Below are 19,370 nucleotides of genomic sequence, written 5' to 3' on the forward strand. Positions count from 1 at the left end.
CCTTTTCTCACTTTACTGTGCCTTTCCCCTCCCTTCTGATATCTCTTCTTCCTTTGTCCTGCTATCATAAATATGCAAATTTCTATATGAATTGTTAACTCTTTGGGTTCCACAAGCATGTTCATTTCTCTTGTAATAAACCCAGTTTCCACATAAATTTTGTGAAATTGTGACTGCTTGTGGACAGTACCTCTAATGAAGTTTTGAGATCTACTGATCTAATCTATTGAAATGGTATTATCTATACTCTGCAGGAAAATTTACTGATTTTTCAAACCTTTGTTGAAATTCAAATTAGGTGTTAATCAGACATTCTAAAGTTTAGTCCCTCAATTACGTTCTTATACCCAGTTTTAGTTTCTTAAACCTGCAGCCCAAAAATCTGTCTGTATGTGTCTTCTCTTCTGAATCTCTAATTAGAAAGAGATGGGAAAACAAAGCAATGTCACAACTAAGAAAATACTTCAATGAATTTGAGAGAGTCAAGCTGATTCGGAAAAAACAAGAGACACAGTTTGGCTACTAACTAGACTTGTGTGACCCTTGAAAAAAATCACAATCTCTCTTGGGCTTCAGCCTTTTGATCTATACAGTAACTGGACTCTTGAAAACCATTACAGTTTTAAAATTTCCCAACTATTTCTTTACATACTGTTCAACTATCTGCAACACAAATTTGGAACTAGTCTTTAATCTACTATTGGAGTAGCTATTAAAAAAAATCACAAACTACCTTTAACCTAACAGAGATGAGAGTACTAATTCCTAATTGATTAGTTAAGAATTAAAAAAGATCTTTGAGTTCTATTAGTGTATTTTTAAAATACAGCTACTCTGAAAACAAACAAAAAAACAAACAAAAATCCAATAACTTATCCAAGTAGGATTCAATAAACCTGAATTTCTGATAGAAAATTCCAGACCTCTTAGCTTTGTCCTCTCTACTTTAGAGATTAATTTTCATAAACTACTTATTTAAAAATTGATTACAAACTTTGCACAACTAATCAGGAGATAATTTTATCATCTCCTATTCTTTTTGTTTTCTAATTCTCGTATGGGGTTCAATTCCATTATGGATATAGATACTAAAAATTAGGAACCTCAACACCTTTGATATCCTGAAAACATTTAATTTTGAAATGCCTTAAATTTCTTATTCTTCTATTATTGCATTTCTAGACCTATATTGAATAATAGTGGGGAGAAACACCTTTCCTTTATTTTTGTATTTATACTAGGAAAACCTCTAGTGTCCTTCCATTGCAAATAACACTAGTTTTGGGGTTTTAGATATAGACTTTAAAATATCTATATCTAACTATATCTATCTATCTATCTATCTATCTATCTATCTATCTATCTATCTATCTATCTATCTTATATGCCTTTGCTTCTTAAGGTTACTGTTACTACAGCTACTGATGTATGTGTGTATATGTGTGTATGGTTTTCTTTTTAATGTGATTGATTCTGTGATTATTAACTGTTTTCCTATGTTGAACCAACCTTGCATCCCTGGTATAAATTTAAAATTGGTCAAAGTGACTTTTTAAAACTGAATTGCTTTAATCTTGTCAGGATACTATTTAAATTTCTGACGCAATATTCATTAGTGAGTGATGCTGTGATCTATAGATTTTTTTTCTCTCTTCCTGATTTGGACATTAGGATATATATGCCTTCTAAAGGGAATTTATAATTGTCCACATTTGGCTCAAAGAAATAGTTTTTTTCTTCAATTACTGAGGAAAATTTGCAGAGCTCATACATTATATTCTCTTTAAACAATTGTAAAATTCACCTATAAATCAATATAGACCAGATTTTCTTTGGTAGTCTTTTCTGAGATTAGGCTGCTTAAAACCTCTTTTCTGTTTTGTTATTGTGGGTATTTTGTATATTTTCATGTAACCATTTATTTCCTTTAGGGTCTTGGTTTTGCTAACATACAATTGCTAAGTACAAGCTCTGGAGCTACTATCCCAATTCAACCCACTCTGGGAGACTGGGTCCCCAAAGGCAGCTGCTATTTTTTTGAGGCTTAAGGGAACCCTGAGGGGGGTGGATGAGCCTTGGCAGGTATCAGACCCCTAAATAATTCATTGCTAACAATTAAGGGCAGCTAGGTAGAGCAATGGATAGAGTGCCACTATACAGGGGAGAAAATAACTTAATAAAGAGCTCTGAGTTCGACCCTTGTGCTACATATACAGAGCCTATTTTCTCTTGTACTTATTTGTATTGATGAGAAAGTGTGTTAGACTTTTAAAAGGATGCTTTATATCTACTGTTTTTACCATATACCCCTGACTAACTGTTGTTACTCTATTATTTCAGTCATGCCCGACTCTTGGTGACCCCATTTGGGTTTTTTTCTTTGAACCCAGGAAGATGAGTCTTCCCAATTCCAGGCCCAGCAGTCCATCCACTGAGCCACCTACCTGCCCCTAATTGTTATTAATGAATAAGTTAGGGATCTGATACCTGTAGAGGCCCAGCAGGACCCCCAGCATCCAGTCTCTTGGAGCATGTTGCAGTTGGGAGAATAGCCCCACAGCCTGTGCTTAGCAACTGTATGCAAGCAAAACCAAGAACCTAAAGGAAATAAATAGTTACATGAAAGTATACAAAAAACCCAAAATAACAAAACAGAGGTTTTAAGCAGCCTGATCTCAGAAAAGATTACCAAAGTAGAAAACCTGGTCTAGACTGATTTACAGGTGAATTTCACAAAGTTTCCTCAACCAATTTAAATTACATATCCTGTGAAATGTCAATCCATTTCATTCAACTGATTAAGGGCTTGCCTAAAACCTAGTCTAAACCTTTGATTTACTAATTTCCACAGAGATATTTAGGCTTTGTTCATACCTTGTTAACATCTCTGATTGATCAACTCAATGGAGGCATTATGTCTGACTAAGGTATCAGGGCCTGGCATAAGTTATATATTGTTATAAGTTACTTTAAGTAGGGTGGGAATAATTTGAATATTGACTCAATTCCTGATCATTTTATTTTTTGTTACGAATTCATCTTAATTTTAAAAAATTTAGTAATTAGAGGGGCAGCTAGGTGGTGCAGTGGATAGAGCACCAGCCCTGAAGTCAGGAGGACCTGAGTTCAAATCCGGCCTCAGACCAAACACTTGGCACTTACTGGCTGTGTGACCCAGAGCAAGTCACTTAACCCCAACTGCCTAAAAAAAAAACCCAAAAAAGAACCCCTAAAAATTCCCCAAAACCAAAAAATTTAGTAATTAGAATCAGATCAGCCAAAGACTTACTGATTTTGTTAGCCTCTTTAAAAGAACCTGCATTTAATTTTATTACTTTTTTTGTTTTCCAATTTATCTTTCTAATGTCTAGATTAACTTTGTGCTCCTTTTGGATTGAATTTAATTATTCTTTTTAAAGCTGCATTTTCAAACTTATTTCTATTTTTAAAGATAAAAACATTTTATATATGTTTTAAAGACATATGGCAAAATGGTGATAATACTTCACCCACCTTACAGGGTTGTTGTAGGATCAAATGAGATAATATTTGTAAAGTGCTTAGCATAGGGCTTGACACACAGTAGATGCTTTAAAAAAGGTAATCCCACGGACAGCTAGGTGGCACAGTGGATAGAGCACTAGCCCTGGAGTCAGGAGGACCTGAGTTCAAATCCAACCTCAGACACATAACACTCACTAGCTGTGTGATTCTGGGCAAGTCACTTAACCCCAATTGCCTCGCTTTTAAAAAAAGTGGGGGGTAATCCCCTTTAACTTCCCTGAGGATTAGTTTAACTGCATTCCCAAAGTTTGGTATGGCTTTTTTCACTCTTATCATTCTTTTTCACATAGTTGTTAATTATTTCTATGATCTATTCTTTTATTTTATTCAGAGTATCATTATTAAGTCTCTATTTAGGCCTGCATCTTTTATTTGTGTTCACTGTATTGTTTTTAATTGTATTATGGTCTATAAGATGTCTATTTAATATTTCTGCCTTTTAACATGTATGTTTTCTTTGTCCTCTAGTACTATTTTTGTAAAGGTACCACATCATATTAAGAAATGCATATTCTTTAAAATTTTCATTCAGTAGTCATAATTATTTCAGATATAATTTATCCAAAAGTCTGTTCAGAAAGGAATATCAAAGTCACCTTTAAGGCATCTTTATTTTAATTAACTTCTCCTTCATAACTTTTATAATGACTTGTTTCATGTTTTTAGTTTCTTTAAGCATAATATAAGTTCCTTATTTATTTTTATTGACAACTTGAATTTTTATTTTGGCTGTCATGATTGTAACTAATTTTCAAGTCATCTGATAGAAAGTAGATTTTGTTCCAGACTCATTAAAATATGTCATTATTTTTAGATGCACTTCTTCTAAGTAGCAAATTACTGAATGTTTTTAATCTATTCTGCCATTTTTATTCCTTTTTTTGTATTACTTAATTCAGTTACAATTTTATATATATATAGACACACACATATGTGTACACACACACACACACACACACACACACACACACACAACACACACAACACACACAGAGTGCACTGGATGTTTGATTTCACTGGTGATTAACTCCCTTTACCAATGCAAGTTGGTAACTACTCTGCAACTTACAACCTGGGGCACTGATGGACTAACTGGGCAATAGCAACTATGTGTCAGAAATGGACATGACCCCAAGTTTTCCCAAATCTGAGGTCAGATCACTTCTAGGTTTGTGGTTTCCCTAACTTCTTTCTTTTGCATTGATTTTTAATTTTTTTTTAATCTCTTTACTTTTATCTCCTTATTTTGTCACTATAATTATTTTTGTATATTTATTTGATGTTCATCTATTCCCAAAGGCTGTCTCTGTCTCTCCCTGCTTGTTTACCTACTCTAGCCTAAGCAAGAAAGCAAGCCCTAATTCCATTAATTTATTTTTCTTTTAATCTGTTTCCTCCTCTTTCTTTTGAGCCTTTCTTTTCCTTGCTTACGCATTTCAAAATCCTCCTTTGCCTTACAGTTTCAGTAAAATATTTTTGTAGTACACTTGTTTAAGAAATTTTCATCTACTATAGCCATATTAAAAATGCTCTAAATCACTATTGATTGGAGAAATGCAAATTAAAACAATTCTGAGGTACTACTTCACACCTGTTAGATTGGTTAATAGGACAGAAAAAGTTAGCGAGTCCAGGTTATCTTGTTCTATGTCTAACGCTATCAACTGTAGGAAATGACTCTTTGGGTGGGACATACTCCAAAAGTTCGGTGTTGGCTGGAGGAGAATTTGTTTTCTTGGTGTTAACTGTCAGGCCAAAATTAGTATAAGCAGCAAAGAACTGATCCATACTATGCTGCATTTCAACCTCAGAGGCTGCACTGAGTACACAATCATCTGTGAATAAAAAGTCATGCACCAACTCTCCCCTCCATTTTAGCCTTGGCTTATAGACTCTTAGAATCCAGTGTGAAAGGCTACATACACTGACACAGGACTGCTTAGCATGGTTTGCCTTTATCAAAGGTGGTGCTGTGCTCTATAAGCAAAGCAGAATTACAGTAGCTCAAAAGACACGTGAGATGTGCAAATTTCGAGACATCTCCACTCCAAATATGGACTATTTGTGCTCAACTTATGGCAGAGGCTTCTGCCCTCATATGGGCCTTGAGCATGAAGGAAAACAACCAACCACTACCATTTGGAAAGTACAACCTTTGTTAAGAGAAGATATTCTCCTAGTGAACCCATTCCCCTCAGGTGAAACTCATTATGTGGCTCCTAATTTACATAGATATAGATATAGATATAGATATAGATATAGATATAGATATATAAGTACATACACTCTATCCTCATTGCCTGGAACATATGTTAATGGCACCTCTTTATGGGTAAAATTCAGTGGATGCTAGAAAGGAGTACATGGGAGCCTTTCTCCAATGTCCCAGCCCACTCCATGTCCAGAATATCTTTTTCCCAACGTTTATGGGCCTGGGACCCTTCAGGTCACTGGTTACAGGCTGAATGAGGCTGCTTATACAACTTCAATGTGATCTTTCTAGTATGATGGGCCACTAAGATCTAAGGACCACTGGGCCTTACTGCTTGCTCAGCTTCAATATCCTAAGGATTCCTGGGCCTTCCCATTCACCCCTGCAATGAAACCCTCTTCTATGTGTTGCCGCCAGAAATCGAGCTTTGAGCTCCTGAATAGCAGGGACAGAAATGCTTTACTATTTTTATCCCTAGACCTTTGCACATAATAAGAGCTTAATAAGAGCTCATTAATTAACTCTATTCTTTCTATGCTAGAACTTCCCCTTCATTAGTCTTACCCTACTCTTGCATGGTCCACCCTAAGCCCAGAGAGTGAAGTCATTCATTCAATTCCAGAGTAAGAGTAGTATGGGTTCACTTTCAGTTCATCTATCTCTTCCTGTTTGAGCAACTTCCTGCTATGTTATTCTCTCATAAATGATATTAGTTTACTTACAGTGGATTGTAGGGATTAAGTTCATTAATGTTAATATAGTTTTTCCTCTTTCCCTAACTTTACCCCTAAATTTTTAGAATTCTCTTCTACCTTTATCTTCCTAGAGCCTTTCTGTCCTTCAGTGACACACTTTGTTTCCTAATTCTCAATAGCTTAGAAGCATGAGAGAATTTATTTCTTTGCTTATTTTTGTATTAATATTGTGCTCACCTTTTTCTGGAGGAGTAGGGACAGACATGACTCATATGCTTTTTTTTTGCTGATGGCTTATCTTTTTCATTGATGATTAGATTCAGCTTTGCCGGATGTTATTTTGGGATGTTTCTTAAGCTCTTTCGGAATTTCCTATTCTATTCTAATCTCTAGTTTCTTGCGACTGCAGAATAATCCTCAACTATTTAAACTGGGGTTCCTTCATAGGTGAAAGACTTACTTCTGGCTGCTTGCAAAATTTCTTATTTGACATTGATATTTGAAAAATTAGCCATTTCATGCTTTGACTTTTAAAGCATGAGATTTTCCCTCTTACAGTGATCTCTGGATTTCGTTAATCAATACTTTGCTTTCCACATTCAAAAATTCTGGGCAGTTTTCTTATGATATTTTTCTATAGTATAGCATTCAGGTTACAAAATTCATGTGAATCAGTGCACTACAGTAGCACCAGGGCTGAGTGTGAAACTAGACACTGTCACTACCCATGTGACCTTGAACAAGTCACTTCACCTCTATGACCCTCAGTTTCTTGTGTGTGTCATGGTCTCCTTTGAGAATCTGGTAAAGCCTAGAGACACCTTTTCAGAAAAAAAAAGTTTTTAAATGCATAAAACACATAGGATTACAAAGAGATCAATTATATTGAAATACCACTATTTATATATCTCTATCTATATATATATATCTCAACCAAGTGTCTAGGCCTCAGGTTAAGAATTCCTGAAGTAGATGATGTCTGAAGTCTCTTCAAGCTTTAGCTCTATGATTCTATAAGCCTAATTTATGAAATTTGCTCTTTGCTTCTTTTATGCAAAATTTTCTTCTATCTGAATTTCAAATGTGTCATTCTCAACCCCCCCCATCTCTGCTAATTTGGATATTCTCCCTCATTTATACTAAGTTGTTTAAAGGCCTGCATTAATTTTGCTTTGAGAACTCTAATTTCCAAACTGCTTTCCATCCTAATGGCTTCTTTTAGAACTTCTACTTCTCATGAACCATGATGGAGTTTCTTGCTTGGGGATCCATGATTATCTGGAGAATCCTCAGAATTCTCTTTTTCAGAAGAAATTTTCTTTAGTAAGATAATATTTATTCAATGCAGTATGACTTGGGGAGGGGGGTATTCTGTTTTTATGCCTGACCAAGAATCTTGCTTGATGGTTTATCTACTTGGAAGCTAGACTTATATATGGTTTCTTGGATTTTTTTTTCAGTCTTTTTCTTTCATTCTCAACAGATTGCTTCTGTCTTTCCTCTTCACTCTTTGGCCCCTTCCTTGTCTACTGCTGTGGGGCTCATGTTTTTTCTGTAGTGGAATCTCCTTCAGTTGGGTAATATCTGCCTCCTTAAGATGGGAGGTTAGGGAGACCTGGTTAATTCTTTGGTCAGAGAAAACTGTAGAAAGAGAACTGATCTCAACTTAGTTTCTAGTCTTGTGTCTTCTATCTAGTTCCACACTATTGAATCTTCTGTCCACTTCTCCACCCTTGCCACACCCCTTCTTCCTTATGTGACTAGGTAAACTCAATGTCTTGTGGAGTATGGTCCAGACTGAACTAATGTAATGAGGTCATTACAGCTGGATGCTGAAAAAGATGCTTGTGAGGTACATAAGAAGGCTACTCCTACCATGTGGGTGGGGTTTACTGGACATTGTGACAGACTATCTTATTCTAATTAGTAACAATCAGCTTGATATGATTCCACCAGGATAGGGATTATAAATTCTGAACTTATGCCTCAGAGATGTGAACTACAGATTGTAAATTCACTTGCTTAATCACAGGAAGCTAATTCAAGGACCTCCATCTTTGTTTTTCCTTTTTATGGTAGCCAAGCCCAGCATGGCAAAGGTGACTCAATTACATGGAAAGTCCCCTCCATTCCTTGTCATCCCTCTATTGCCTAACAAGGGGAGATGATCATAAGCATGTAGCCAATGAGTAACTATATCTGCCAGCCTGTGGCCTGCCTTTCTAACAGCCCATGGGTGTGCTCATCAGCTTTGTAGGACCTCCTGAAAGCTCAAGATAGGTCTATCAAGGTCTGCTGGTACAGGGGTTCCTTGCATTCTCTTTCTGCCCAGGTGTTTAATGTTCCCTATCACTATTGCTATGCTCTAAACTTCTCTATTTTCCTAAGCTGCCTTGGGGGATGGAAAAATGACTCACTGAATTTTCCTTGGATTTTTCCATCAGAACTCAGTCTTGTGTACTTTCCAGGTCATTCTGAAGGAATTAAGGAAAAATGCTACCTCTCTATCTGCCAGCTGGACTCTGTCTCCTTCTATTTAATTCTAAGGGCCATCTGAGCAGGGGAGATACATGGTCATATTGTGCTTAAGGTAAGTCATTTTGGTAGTAGTGCACAGCATGGACTAATGTAAGAGAGATGATGTATGGAGACAAATTAGGAGGCTGTTGCAATAATCCAGGTGAGAGGTGATAAGGTCCTAAAGTGGTAGTTCTATGAGTAGAGAGAAGCAGTTAGATGTAAGAAATAAAAAAATGACAAGTTTGCAAGATTTAGCAATGCACTAGATATGCCGTTATGGAGGGAGAATGAGAAATCAAATAATGATAAGGGTTATGAATCTGGGTTACTGAAAAAAGGATTTGCCTTTGACAAAAACAGGGGAGTTCAAAGAAGGATTGGTTTTGGGGAAAATAAAATGAATTGTTTTGGATATGGTGAGTCTGAAATATTTCTGGGTAACCCTATTTAAAATACTCAGCAGGTAACTGGGAAAGGATTAACATTCAGGGGACAGACTATGACTGATTCTAGACGTCATTGGTAAAGGGAAGATAAGTAAACCCACTGGAAATGGTGAGGTCACCAAGAAAGCAAGAATAGAGAGGGAAAGTAGGGGACCTAGGATAGAGCTTTGTGGAACATCTGCAGTTACAGAGCATTAACTTAATGATGAACCAACAAAGGAGACTGAAAAGGAGCAGTGAGAGAAGTAGGAAAACCAGGAGAGAGTAGTACGAAAAAAGCCCGGAGTGGACTGAGGGTGGCCTCAATCTTCACTGTAAAGTAGAGGCAAAGTTATCTACTGAGAGTGCAAGAACTGGAGGTGTGGGGTTAACAGCCTAAGTAGAAGAAGATACATGAAGTTACAATAAGCTATCTCACCTTTTGTCATTTTATCTTTTAATGTAATACAGAAAAGCTTTTCAATTTTCAATAATATATTTGCTTAGTAATGAAGTAACTGTGTAATAAAGTGAGGAATAGGTTCAAGATCTGTGATTTCACTGATACAGGGAATTCCCAAGTGAGGAAATGTTCTCTAGTAATGTAAGTAGACACTATTTTTGCTATTCAGTTTTAGAAAGCCAGAGGAGTGGTTACGCAAGAGCCAGAATGCATCAAAGGCAGGATCTGAACTCAGGTCTTCTTGGCCCTAAGGCAGCTGCAGCTTTCTATGCTTTTCTGAGCTACTAAATGAGACAAAATATATTTTTTGTTACTATTCAAAATTTTGATTAAACTCTTTAAAACAACCAAATAGAGAAATCTCATTTAAAGTAAATTTATGCATTTATGAAGCCGTCAGATATTGCAATCTCTGTATATGACATTAAAAACCTTATAGTTCTAGGCAAATTGGCATACGAATAACTGGTATATAGGGTTGTATTCAAAATCATTGATATAAATAATCTTTTTGTTCTTAGACCAAGGGTCTACAAAGTAGAACACGGGGCTGAGGGTCTTAACTAATTCGAGGTGGGAAGATGGGGTAGAATCCTATATGCAAATAAAAGTAGAGTAGTCTCTAACAGTCAAACCTAGCCTGTGTTTATTATCCTATAACATTCCCCTTCATCTCACCTTCCACTGCTCTACACACTCCAAACATTTCCTCATGCTCTAGTCACTGGCCCTTTGTGGCAGTTACAACCTAACTGTTAACTGGTGCCTATGGCAAAAACTATGGCAAAATTTCACTCTCCCGATTTTAGCCTCTTGGAGGATGGCCTTTGTGTCCAAGGAAGTGATCAGTGAGTAAGATCCCTTATCCCAGTTTTGTTTTGAAGAAAATTAGTTGCATAGTAATACATGTATATAATTTCTGAATAAGTGAATATATACATACTCAAAAATTCTCTACAGATGGTAGTTACATAATGAATAAAAAAGCATTTATTATTTGCTATGCGTGCTAGTGATACAAATAAAAAAAGATAATCCTTGTTCTCAGAAAGTTCATAATCTAATTGAGGGAGACAAACCATACAGGAGGGTTCAACAGCAAGGGTTTAGAAATTACTCCTTTACACAACTAGGTTGATGCTACTGTTTCCCAGTCCTGATCAGCCACAAGGATACACTATATGGGCAGGGCAAAAACTCACAAATGCCCGCTCCCACATAAATCTAGAACGGTGGTTGACATTTCCTTTTAAATTCAAAGCTTAACTTAAATGGGCACACCAAAAGGCCCTTTTCTTGATTCCTTGTGCCCTCAGCCAGCCATCTCTAAATAACGGTATTCTTTGATGATCAGCATACTACCTACCTCCTGCTTGGTATTTAACTCTGATTGTTCTATTATTTTCTACTATATATCCCAGGACACATCACTATCACATCACTGACACCCTGATTGGACTTATTCTTCAATGGCTAACATACTTCTACCCCTTCAATACTCTTCCTATTCTAGTGATTCTGAATTCCCCACTGCCAATGTACAAACCCTGTTTCCCAACCCCAACTGGCTGTCTTCTTTACTTTCATCTACTTCAACTCTATCCTGGTATGAGTAGTGGCAAAAGGCAGGTCTACTATAGCACATTACATATGGTAATCTAGAATTTACTGGCCCCTCCACATTGCTATCAGCACAATACCTTTTGGTCATCCTGCAACTTCTCCGCAAAGAGGGCTTAGAGGAAAAAGGGCAATGTCATGAGGCGGCTTGCATCCCTGAAAGTGACCCAGACCCCACAGAAGGAAGCCAACCCTTTTAGAGTCTTCTCATAAAGTGATGATTTTGTACCCTACACCCATCACAACCACGGGGCTCTCATAGCAGAGAACGCGCTGGTTAGTGGGCCTGGGAACACAAAAGTGGGTAATGACACAGGGTAATTCTCCCTGACCTGTGATAGGGATTAGTTTCCAAGCAAGAAGTATATCATCTTTGCTGTAGCCCTGATGTCCCTGGTGCTGCTCCTATTTGTGGTCATCAAGAGACCCACTGAAAGCTGCAAAAAATCTAGCACCATCCACTACACGGACCTGATTGTTTAGACCTGGGATGGTGGTGAAGGCTGGAATTTCTAGATTTGTTTTCCTGTGTCCAAGTCACTCATTTGTTTTGTTTTTGCAATACTTCTTTTTAAATTTTTCTTTCTCTCCTTTACTGTTACCTATATCAGGCTTCTAGAATTCCATAAGTCATAGTTGACTAATTAGAGCCACAAAATCATTTAAGAGGTGGAAGGTCCCCTAGAACTGAGGTATCAAACTCCACCCAAGCTGCTAGCAAAACTCCAATATGCTGAGGAACCAAATAAAAATATAACTGGGAAATGTTTAACAAAAATAAATAAAAATGTGACACAAATAATGTCAATTTGTGGTTTTCTAAGTCATTATGTGGCATTAAGTGTGACACCACCAATCTAGAAGACCTTTGAACTTGAAGGGATGGAGAAATGGTAGGAACAATATTCTAACTCTTGGGTTTCCAAACTGTGTGCCACAGTACTCCAGGATCAGAGGATATTTTAAGTTTTCAAGGGAAACAACACCCTCTTGGACACTGCTCAGATGGTCAGTTCGAGGCAGTTCACAGTTTCTACATTAGATCACCCTACATTCCTTTTGATGTCATTCTCCAGTGTTCCAGACACGTTTTGTTTACTTGTACTTTTGGCTATGGTAGTAACTTCTTCAACTGTCTTATCTGTGATGCATTATTTTTGCAAAACTGGATTTTCAACAGTAGCTGTGATAAAAAGCAAGTACAGAGTGAAAATCAATGTTGAACAGGAAATAACAGTGCTAGTGTCCAGTGTGATCCTAAGGTTTGAGAAACTGTAGTGACGGAGAGATGCACATATACCATTAAGTAATTGTGGTTTGTTGTTATTGTTCAGTGCTTTCAGCTGTGTCCTATTCTTTGTGATCCTAATTGGGGTTTTCTTGACAAAGATACTGGAGTGGTTTGCCATTTCCTTCTCCAGCTCATTTTACAGATGAGGAAAGTGAGGCAAACAAGGTTAAGTGACTTGCTCTCGGCTAGCAAGTGTCTGGGGCTAGATTTGAACTCAGGTCTTCCTAACTCCAGGCCCAGTGCTCTATCCACTGGGCCACCTACCTGCCTGATTATGGTTATTTAAGAATATTTTTTCAAATCGCTATTAAGTTTACGGACACACTTACTAAGATGTTCAGACCTAACTATTTAATACATGGAATTGTTAGAAATTTCTTTTGACCTTTAGGCACAGCAAAAAAAAATTACCAAGACACCTAAGTCTATGAACTATGAAACTTTGGGAACTTCTGTCCTAACTCCTGCTGTATACAGGTTAGGCTAGTTTTTTCTTTAAAGGCATCAAACACATTATTGACACTTGACTGGCTTAGGTGATTAAAAGGTCAGGCTTTTGACACTTTCTGATCACCTCAGTACAAATAGTGGCAACAAATTCCAGGCATGATTTGGTGCCTGTCTGGTAGAACATGATGGGTATTCTCAGGCAAGGGAGTTTCACTCAGCTGAGTCAACTCTATGCCCATTATTCTTATTAAATATCCTTCTCCTGCTATGGCTGAGTAAATCACAAAATAAAATGACATGTACACGCATCTCACTTTGTTCCAATTTCAAACCTAAGCTACCAGGGGACTGGTTTGAGTTGGGCTCAGCCCAGAATACGTTCCCACCTCAACAACTTCAATTCCTGGCTCATAGTCTTTCTCTCTACCACAACTCCTGCTCTCATATTATGAAACTTCAACTTACCTACTGATACTTCTGCAAATACCCTAACTTCTAGCTCCCCAACTGGCTCAATTTCCATGACCTTCTCTGACTCAGAAGGGTAGTGAAATAGAGAAGCGGAACAATGAACTCTACTGTAAAGGCTCCTGCCCAGCTAGAGATTAACCATCAAGTACAATGCCATTAATCTTGCACTTTGGAATGAAAAACATAGAGTTCATATTATGTTACTAAAAACTGTGGAATAATCAAGCTCGGTAATCTTGGAACAGCCAATAGATTCTTGTTTAAAAACTATTCAAATTCACAAAACAAGTGGGATTATAATGATTCTTAGATTTAGAAAGGGAAGGCTTTAGAAATCATGCAGTCCAACCCCTTCATTTTACACGATGAAGAATTAAGGCCCAGAGAGGAAAGCTGAATTAAGGGAGGTTTAAGCATAAACAAAAAGTTTTTTCTATTCCCAATGACTAAAATTTGCCTTCCATAACATATTTTTATGTATACAAAAGAAAACTGAGCTAAAAGGCATTTAAAAAATGTATTTATTAAACCTAAAGAATTATAACATACAGAAATTGAAGCTGTGTTAACTAATAAAGCCACAGTCTAGCATAAAAGAAATTAAAATTGTTTCCATGTTTAATGTATACTAGGGAATTGCTATGAATACTGATTTCAGTATTAAAACTTCACTGAAATACTGGAAGTACAACGAACAAATTCAAGAATATTGTCTTAAGTAACAGCAGATTCAAATTTGGTAACAATGAAAAATTACCTTAAGACCATCAAACTGAGAAACATTCTGAATAGAATCTTATCAGAAAACTAAAAATATAAGATATCAGAATGTTAAAAGATTTGTTATGAAAAAGGCTAATTCCTTCCTTACATTAAAGATAAAAAGGCTGACAGGAAAAAACCAAAAATTTTCATAAACTTGAAAATTATTTTTAAAGTGATTTTATTTTCATTTCCAGGTTTACAAAGTCCAGAAGTAGAATAGAAAACAATAATGATGTAAATGCCTCATTATAATAACCTAATAATAAAATATTTTTGTGCCAAAGTTTTGATAGATGGGGATGAAATTGTTCTAACCAAGGCAAAATAAATAGTTCAAACAACATGGTTTAAAACAATTTCTATTTAATATCTATTACACAACATGCTTATAACTTCAGACTAAACTCTGGATACTATTTCATAATTTTTAAAAAAATACTGAAGATCATTAAAATATCCCTGGTAGTTGTGAGACTATCGTCAGTACCAAAAAAAAACCCCCCAAAACAAAAAAAACCCTAATCTTTTAGTTTTTGAAGAAATAACCCCCAAAAACCAGTACCTTAAAGTATACATGCTATAATAAAATACAAATTAACCATGCTACCATTTTAAAATATCCAATTTCATTAAACAAAATGATTAATTTACCTGACTACTACCAGAAGGTGCCATGCTGATTTCTGCTGCTCCTGGGCCTTCATTCTGCCTCTCTGCTTCATGGGAGATGGCATCAGGCTTGCTTTGAGATGCCCTCTAATAACAAGAGCTTATATCATTATATATAGAAACAGAATCTATACCTCATCATTCTACTGCATTAAGCTATTAATTGCATTAGTTACATGTATTTAGAAAGACACCAAACTATGCTTTACATTTGATAATTAACAACTGACTGTTTCCACCAAACAGCAAGATGAAATGTAAAACACGCCTTCTAAGTATTATAGCCTTCCCTGCAAGACAAAGGATTTTCTGAGGCACACAGAAATACTATCTTCCACCAGCTGTGTACACATCATTATCAGGAATATAACTGAACTGGAATAATTAACCATCTTCCCTTTAAAGTCATATGATCCATGCATTTAGTAGAGCTGCTTCTGGATAATTTGTACTTCACAGGCAGACAGCTTGATTAATATATTATTTTACACAGTACATATTTTTCACCAACAAAAATTCCTAGAAAATCTTTAAGGAACTTTAAAGACTAAAGGCCATGAGAAATTTCCATTCTGATATGAATAAAAGCTAAAATAGGGAGATTTTCTTATATGTCACATGAAATAGAAATGAGTTAATATTCAATGAAATCAAACACATCACATCCTATACAGTCATAACACTAGCATTAAAGTTGGCAAAGTATTTTACATATAATACTTTGATCCTTGTAATAGTCCTGTGAGGTAGGTGTTATTATTATCCTCATTTTACAGATGAGGAAACTAAAGCTTGTGAAAGGGTGACTTGTCCAAGGCCCCCAGCTAGTGAGGCAGAATTCAAACTCAGCTCTTCCTGACTCCAAGTCTGGTGCTCTAATACCATTTCTGTACATTTAAAAGTATACTTTTTCTATTGTATGGGAATATTGATGTATGCTTCACTCTAAGCAAATCTAACATAAAAAATGAAATTTGCAAAAGATAAATTAGTGAAGTACATTCACATTGTAAAAACGTTTTTTGGTTTTATAAAATATTTCACTTAAGAGTCCTTTTTAAATACCAAACTTCCATATACATTTAGAACTGGTTAAAATTTTATTTTTAAGTCAACTTTTTCAGCAAAACTATATTACAGAAAGTGAGTATATTCATAAATGGTTAGTACTTTCAGTGTTAGATTCACAGAATCACAAAATATTGAACTGGGAAGAAGTACAAAGAAGATCTTGTCTAAACTCTTCCTAGAGTTATGAGGAAACTAAAGCTCAGAGAAATAAAGTGACTTGCCAAAGGATTCCAGAGCTAATTACTGGCAGACCTCAACCTCATAGTCACCTTCTATGTGTTCATTCCACTGAACTACCCTGCTCTTAATAAATGTGCATACAGCTTATGAGAGGCAATGTAGTTCAGTCCTTGATATCTTGGCTGTGTAACTTCTCAGGGCCCCTGGCAGCTCTAATTCTATATAGTAAACAATATAAAAAATGTAATTTTTTTATGTAAATGCAAATTGTAAAAAAATGTAAAATGTAAAAAAAAATTCATATGTATTAGTGGAGGGAGTTTCCTCATGGGGAGCCCTCTAGCCTGACAAAAATCACAGGTTTGGACAAAAATTCCGGCAAGTCAATTTTTATAGAATCATTAAGTAGCTTTGTTATAGTATGTCCACACCACAGATGGGACTTAATACATTTGATAAATAAAAATAATAGATATATGGTTACGGCTGGGAACGAATGGAATGTTAGATTAACCAGACATATGTTCTAAGGAAAGAATCTTTTATCCACGTTTCTTAGAATAAAGCAGACAAAAAGCTGGTTGTGCTCACTTGGATTCTTGAACTTGTGCAATAGTGAAGTTGTTTCATACCTCCCTAGGAGAACAGGTCTGGAGCTGGAGCAGCCTAAGGCAGCTAAGTAACACCGAAGGTGACTGCCTCAGTCTTCTCTTTCTGTTTTCCTTTATTTTCTCATTTCCTTTTTGGTTCATTTTCCTTTTTTGCCCTCCACCTATTTTTTTTTAATTAAATATTTTATTTTCCCTCAATTATATATAAAAATTTTTAACATTCTTTTTTTTTTTAAATTTTAGGGGTTCCAAATTCTCTCCCTCCCTCCTTCACTTTTCCTGCAATGAGAAGGCAAGCAATTAATATAAGTTATACATGTTCAATTATACAAAATATATTTCCATGTTAGATATACTATAAAAGAAAACAGAGACAAAAAAGAAAATAAAAAGTAAAGGAAAAGTATGCTTCAATCAGCATTTAGACTCCATCAGTTTTCTCTGGAGATGGACAGTATTTTTTATCATATATATATCCTTCAGAACTGTCTTGGATCATTGTATTGCTGAGAATAGCTAAGTCATCACCATACAATATTACTGTTACTATATACAATATTCTCTTGGTTCTGCTCATTTCACTTTGCATTCATTTAAGTCTTCCCAGGTTTTTCTGAGAGCATCCTGCTCATCATTTCTTATAGCACAATAGTATTCCATCACAATCATATACAACAACTTGTTCAGCCATTCCCCAACTGATGGACATCCATTCCATTCCCAATTCTTTGCCACCACTAAAAGAGCTGTTATAAATACTTTTTTGTACCTACAGGTCCTTTTCCTTTTTGTTTTTTATCTCTTCGGAATACAGACCCGGTAGTGGTATTGCTTGATCAAAGGGTATATGTGGTTTTACAGTGCTTTGAGAGTTGTTCTAAATTACTCTACAGAATGACTGAATCAGTATATAACTTCACCAACAGTGCCTTAGTATCTCAACTTTTCCATATTTATCATTTTCCTTTTCTGTTACATTAGTCAATCTGATATGTATGAGGCTTGTGGAAGGAGACTGAGGAAGAGGGTGGGGCTTCATATCAGCCACCCTCGTAAGAATGGTGGCGGCCCCAGACTAGAAAGGAGCCAGGACCAAAAAGATCCAGACTATCCCATCCAAAAGTGGGGGTTGGGGCAGAGCCTGGATCTGGCACCATATCTCAATCCAAACACCAAGGCTAGATATTAGTGAACAGAAGAAAACACCAAACACAATGAAGAAATGTTATGTGTTAAGAGGAGCCCAAAAAGGTAAACCTAGAAAAGAATAACTCCAGAAGTTCAAATAAAGTTTCACAGAAAAGAATGGCTTACTGAGAAGTATAACAACAGTGAGTAAAATAAATGAAGACATAACAGAAAAAAAAGTAAGCTATCTATGATTTTTTTAAATGACCTGAAAATTTAAGAATCATAAAATTTCCTGAAAACCACAAACCACAAATCTGGACACCCTATTTAAAAAAAAAATTCATAAAAAACCTTATATATTGGGTACATATAAATAACTTTTCAAGGTCCTGTCTATTCCTGATATGGCACAGGCTTTAGACTTACTGTTTTAATTCCCATTCCCACAAAGAGACTGAATTCCCAAAGCCAGGTAACCTTTAAAGAGACAGGTAAGAAGGAAGAACATTCCAGAAATGTAGAACAGCTAATGCAAAGGAAGAGACTCCCTAAAAGATGGAGTGTTGTGAGTGAGGAATAGCAAGTGGTCAAGTATAGCTGGTTCATAAAATACATGGAGGGAAGTAAAGTGTAAGAAGCCTGCAAAGTCGGGAAGAGGCCAGGTTATGAAGAGTTTTAAATATTAATCAAAGTGCTACTCAAGATTTCACACACACACACACACACACACACACACACACACACACACACACAGAGTTTAAATGCTAGCCAAAACATTAATCAAGTTCATATTTGATCTTGAAAGTAATAAGAAGCCACTTTCATTTACTAAGAAGGGGTGTGACATGGTCTGGATCTATGTTTTAGAAAATTCACTTTGGCAGCTAACGGAAACACCAACTGGAACAAAAAGAGACTTGAGGCAGAGAGACCAATCAGGAGGCTACTTTAATAGTTCAAACAAAAGAGGCTAAATTAGGTGGTGGCTATGTGAATGAAGAAAAGGGAAAGAATATCAAGAGATATTTGAGATCATTTAAGAGGTGGCCGTGGCTTTTTATTTTGTCTGTGCATTGAGAAATCGGGGGTGTTTTGTATCTGTTTTTTTCACTGGAGCTCAGGAGCTCTAATCTATGCACTAACCCTGAGCCCTCTCAATTAGTCAGATAGACTCAGCTTTTAGAAATGTGTATTTACTATAATTGTTGATCCAAAACACTCCCTCCCCCCCA

General features: G+C 36.1%; 1 protein-coding gene across 1 annotated transcript in view; it reads right to left on the reverse strand.

Annotated features, from left to right (window-relative positions):
* APC (APC regulator of Wnt signaling pathway) overlaps window positions 1-19,370 on the reverse strand; it is a 143,054-nt gene that overhangs the window by 31,274 nt on the left and 92,410 nt on the right. The window contains 2 exon segments of the mRNA XM_078152958.1: window positions 2,488-2,598; window positions 15,128-15,232. Coding sequence (XP_078009084.1) covers window positions 2,488-2,598; window positions 15,128-15,232 — 216 coding nt within the window.

The sequence above is a fragment of the Phascolarctos cinereus genome, unplaced genomic scaffold (assembly GCF_003287225.1).
Source record: "Phascolarctos cinereus isolate Bilbo 61053 unplaced genomic scaffold, phaCin_HiC Scaffold_4;HRSCAF=312, whole genome shotgun sequence".
Taxonomy (NCBI): Eukaryota; Metazoa; Chordata; class Mammalia; order Diprotodontia; family Phascolarctidae; genus Phascolarctos; species Phascolarctos cinereus.